Genomic DNA, 5,345 nt, shown 5'->3' on the forward strand with positions numbered 1-5,345 from the left:
ATATCCTCCCATTGTGCCTGCTTCTCTCCTTCTCCATAGCTACATAGAATGTGAGGCAGTTGTGGCACTATCCCCAAAATGCTCTCCCACCGCAAGATCTGACACCTGCCCCGGCTCATTGCCGAGCACCAAATCCAAAATGGCCTCTCCCCTCACCGGTCTGTCAACGTACTAAGTTAGAAAACCCTCCTGAACACACCTTACAAAAACAGCTCCTTCCAAACCATCTGCTCGAAGGAGGTTCCAATCAATATTGGGAAAGTTAAAGTCACCTATTACAACAACCCTACTTCATTCACACTTTTCCAAAATTTGCGAACCTATGCTTTCTTCAATTTCCCTGCTGCTATTGGGGAGCCTGTAGTAAACCCCTAATGAGGTGACTGCTCCCTTACTGTTCCTAATTTCCAAGGAGAAAGTGAGGATTACAGATGCTGGAGATCAGAGCTGAAAAATGTGTTGCTGGAAAAGCACAGCAGGTCAGGCAGCATCAAAGGAGCAGGAGAATGGACGTTTCAGGCATAAGCCCTTCTACTGAAGAAGGGCTTATGCCCGACACGTCAATTCTCCTGCTCCTTTGATGCTGTCTGACCTGCTGCGCTTTTCCAGCAACACATCTTTCAGCTTTGTTCCTAATTTCCACCCATACTGACTCAGTAGGCAGACCCTCCTTGACAATGGTAACTTCTGTAGCTGTGATACCCTCTCTGATTAGCAGTGCTACACCCTATCCTTTTCTTCCCCCTCCCTATTCTTTTTAAATGTTCTAAACCCTGGAACATCCAGCAACCATTCCTGCCCCTGAGAAACCCACGTCTCTGTTATGGCCACAACATCATAGCACCAGGTACTGATCCATGCTCTAAGCTCATCACTTTTATTCCTGGTACTCCTTGCATTAAAGCAAACACACTTTAACTGATCCCTTGGATCTTTCACAGGAAATTCCTTCCCACTGGCTGCGCAACCTCTTGCTATTGCCTCATCTCCATCAACTCTCACCACCAGTCTATAGCTCAGAGTAAGAAGAGTAGTACTGTAAACAGAACTGTCACAGCAGAGATCCTCTCTCTTTGTGAGGCTAAGAATTTGAAAGAAAGTTCTAGAAAGATTTTGGCAGCAACACCCATTGCAAGTTACATTGATAACGATCACTATAGAATAACTTGTAACTCAAAATGCGTGAATGACAAAAGATTGGGGATTGCTGTTGCAGTTTTAAAACCGATACTGGAGAATGGATAATATTAAAAGTGGGTGGCATGGTGGCACAGTGGTTAGCACTGTTGCCTTACAGCGCCAGAGAACCGGGTTCAATTCCTGCCTCAGACGACTCTCTGTGTGCAGTTTGCACATTCTGCGTGGGTTTCCTCTGGGTGCTCCGGTTTCCTCCCCGAGTCCAAAGATGTGCAGGTTAGGTGAATTGGCCATGCTAAATTGTCCATAGTATTAGGTGAACGGGTAAATGTAGAGGAATGGGTCTGGGTGAGTTGCGCTTCAGCGAGTCGGTCTGGACTTGTTGGGCCAAAGGGCCTGTTTCCACACTGTAAGTAATCTAATCTAATGGGGAAATCTCCAAATTGAAATGGATGGAAAGCAGGGGTCAGCTGTTTAATTTCTTTAAATAGCAAGCTCTAAAAGAACCTGTTGAACATTCTGGAAAACAGATGCTTGCAACTTTAAATAGTAAATAAATAAAGGAGAACATTTGTTATTGCTTTGTATATTTTCTTTTGCCTCCTTTAATTATATAATTCATATATTTTAAAAGGGGAATTTGTTATCATTTAATGGTCAGAAGAGAAGCCTGAGAGCTAATGAAATGAAGAAACTGGTGAGATTTATTAATTCAGCGTTAATTGGGTTTGAATTGGTAGTATAAACATGGGCAGCTAAAAAATCAGCAGGGTATGAGTTTTATGAAGTGTGTTTAACTGAAATAAGATCTCACTAATGACTTGGCCTCTGTTCAGAAAAAATTATTTTCTACTGTATAACATTACTAACTTAAATAGGAACAGAAAACATTGGAGAAACACTGCAGATCTGGCAGTATATGTAGAGAGAAAGAGTTAACACTTCGCGTCTGGTATGACTCTTCTTGCGAGATGTATCTGCAAGTTCACCTTGAAGCACACACCATCCTGGAATTAGAACAATAATTTTTCACTTTATTATTTCATTGGATATGAGCATGGCCAGCACTTGTTGCTATCCCTAATTGTCCTTGAACTGAGTGGTTTCCTAGGCTATTTCGTAAGGTGGATATTGCTATGGGTTTGGAGTCACATATAGGCCAGATTGCAGATTTCATTCCTAAAAGGATATCACTGAATCATATCGGTATTTACTTCAATTGATAATTTCAGTAATTGTGACATGAAACAGCTTCATATTCCAGATTTAATAATTGAATTTAATTTCTAACAGCTGATAAAATTACTTATTGTCATTCTTTTATTGTTGGGTCAAAGTCCTGGAACAGCCTTTCAAGCAGTACTGTGGATGTACCTACACTGAAAGGACCACAGCAGTTCAAAAATGCAACTCATATGTAGCACTACTGCCTCACAGTGCAGGGACCCGGGTTTGATTCCAGTCTCGGGCAACTGTCTGTGTGGAGTTTGCATATTCTCCACGTGTCTGCATGGGTTTCCTCCAGGTGCTCCGGTTTCTTCCCACTATCCAAACGTGTGTAGGTTAGGTGAACTGGCCATGCTAAATAGCCCATAGCATTCAGGGATGTGTAGATTAGGTGCATTAGTCAGAGGAAAATGTAAAAGTAATAGATAGAGGAATAGATAGATACTCTATGGAGAGTCAGAGTAGACTTGTTGGAGCAAATGACCTGTTTCCACACTGTAGGGATTCTATGATTCCATGGTTCTATCGTATTTTCAGGGGCAATTAAGGATAAGCAGTAACTGGCTGTGCTAGTGACGCCCCCATCTCTTGAATGAATAAAAAATACATCCTCATGAGAAAAAGAGGCTCGAAACTCTATCACCCATTGTATGGAAAAGGACTTTCCAATTTCATGTCTGCATTCTGGATTTCTCCATCAAACAAAATAGTTTCATTTATTGATTGGGCAAAATGGCAGTTACCTTTCCATGTGGAAAAGTGTGAGGATCGTCCACTTTGGATTCAAATCAAAATGTTTCCTGAGCAGTGAGAGATGAGGAACTACAGAGGATTATTGGGATTTTGATGCCCTTGTACACATAGAGTGAAAGCTAGACACAGGTTGAAGTAATTAGATTCTTTGCCAAATCTTTTAGCGTTTTGAACACTATAGTTAGGTTAGTGAAGAACCTTCTAATGCAAGGGAATACAAGCCAACTTCATGAAAATTGTCCTGAAATTAGCCCTTTAAGCTTCACCAAATTCTGTACTCATTGCCTTTCAAGGTCAACATATCTGAAAGGTACAATATTCAAAACAGCAGTATTTCCAAACAGGTCTCATTGAAGGATTTATACAACTCAAACTTGCTTATTTTATTTTCCAATTCCCTTGCAATAATGTCAATATCATTCACTGCTTTAATTTACTTTTTGTATCTGTGTATTAACAATCTATGTACATAGAGATATTAATCACTTTTCCACATTTCATAGCCTTTTGCCATGTAAATATTAAAGTTGCCAATCTTCAATCTATTGTGAAATTACCAGCTATTTCAGCCCCTTTTACCAGGGTCTGCTCAATCTTTTCGTTGCATAAAGCCCTTTAAGTACAGAGTTTTAACCTTGCCATGCACCCAATTCTGAATTTTCCATAATCTTTACTCGTGAATCTGACATCAGTGATGGCATCATTTTGAATAGGCCAACCCTACAATTTCTGACTAAAGCAGCTAATGCAAAATGCATGTGCATAAATCTTCCTGTAGTGCTTATGATGCTTTTGCCAATATTGTTCCATATTTTGATTGTAGTTAACTTTTATAAAATGTAGTTTTACATTATTGAATTATCTTCTAAACTAATGTTTTATTTGGATGCTGTTTCATACTTTGCCATTAAACATAAATATTTCGCATTCTTCAAAGCATGCGAAGTGCAAGGAATTTCCAAACAAAAGTTCCATGCACAAATATAGTGTCCAATACTCACTGGTGACTTTAAGTTATTGTTATACAATAGAAATTAACAGCAAGTACAAAAATAACATTCAGTTTTTGTTTCACATATTTTCATGCTAATCAAAAGACAACTAGGGCACCATTTTGAGTACAGTACCTAACCATCAGTGATATACTGACATTTAGAATAGACTGACATTTAGAATATTCAGTTTATTTAGTTCCACTGCTATTAAAAAATTTGCACTTGTATCTGTTTAGCTAGACTAAAAAACATGAACCATAGTGTAACATCAATTATGTCCCAATTTAAGAACAGAACCCTCTGCAATGATGGGATTTACATACTGGTTGAAGATGTGAGCTTCATGCCACATTTTGTTTTTATAATGAACTTTCTATTACAAGTTGCAGCAATATTATAAAATCAAAACAATGCTGATGCTAAGGATCCAAAATAGAAACAGAAAGCTATAGAGAAACTCTATAGAGAATTGTTTCGCGTCCAGTGCTTTTTATTCAGAACACAAGTGATCCAAAGGAGAGTCATTGGACTTAAAATGTCAACATGGTTAGCAGTAATATTGTTCTAGTGTTTAAAACATTAATAACTCAGATGGAAACAAGACAAGAACATGAACTGCTAGCTCATTAATTCTCTATTGTACCTTTACAATTAGACTTTATCCAGTCTTCTAGAAAGATCCACATGAGTTTATTTCGGTCTAGGTGAATTTTTCAAGTTATGACTCGAGATATTACATTCACTTCTGTACCTTTAAAACAATCAGAAATCACTCACCTGATGACAGATTCGGTAAAGTAGATTGAAAATAAAACTATTATTAACCACTTCATTTCTGCTTTGACAGAACAGATGTAACCGGAGTTGGTCACTTCACTGCAGGTCAGTAACATTGAGTGGCGCAGTGAATTTATTGAACTTTCTTCAAGACCCCGTGGTAGACAAGGTAAACAAAAGGCATCGTCACCGTTTGGCAGCATGAAGTCCACAGTTTACATTATGCAATAGTAATTCTGTGGTTTGAAGTTTTCATGACTTCAAAATAGCCACTGTATTTTAGATTAGCAAAACAATGATCAAATTACAATCTGTTTCTAAACCATTTTTGGTCTAATCTTGGCATCTGTTTTTCAGTTTGGTGCATTTGCTTCCATGCTGCTGCCCTGAAGACATCACCGACACTTAATGGGAGCAGCTTCCAAGTGCTTTGCACCACTCTCCAGTACCGAGAAG

At 38.8% G+C, this 5,345-nt stretch overlaps 1 protein-coding gene across 1 annotated transcript in view; it reads right to left on the bottom strand.

Annotated features, from left to right (window-relative positions):
• Positions 1-5,138, bottom strand: part of LOC122559769 (cathepsin E-like) — a 27,310-nt gene extending 22,172 nt beyond the window's left edge. Inside the window, exon 1 of the mRNA XM_043709769.1 lies at positions 4,890-5,138. Within this exon, the coding sequence (XP_043565704.1) occupies positions 4,890-5,092 (203 nt within the window). The 5' untranslated portion in view covers positions 5,093-5,138. The remainder of the gene's footprint in view (positions 1-4,889) is intronic.
• Positions 5,139-5,345: the final 207 nt, after the last annotated feature.

Source organism: Chiloscyllium plagiosum, chromosome 19, assembly GCF_004010195.1.
Source record: "Chiloscyllium plagiosum isolate BGI_BamShark_2017 chromosome 19, ASM401019v2, whole genome shotgun sequence".
NCBI classification, from domain to species: domain Eukaryota; kingdom Metazoa; phylum Chordata; class Chondrichthyes; order Orectolobiformes; family Hemiscylliidae; genus Chiloscyllium; species Chiloscyllium plagiosum.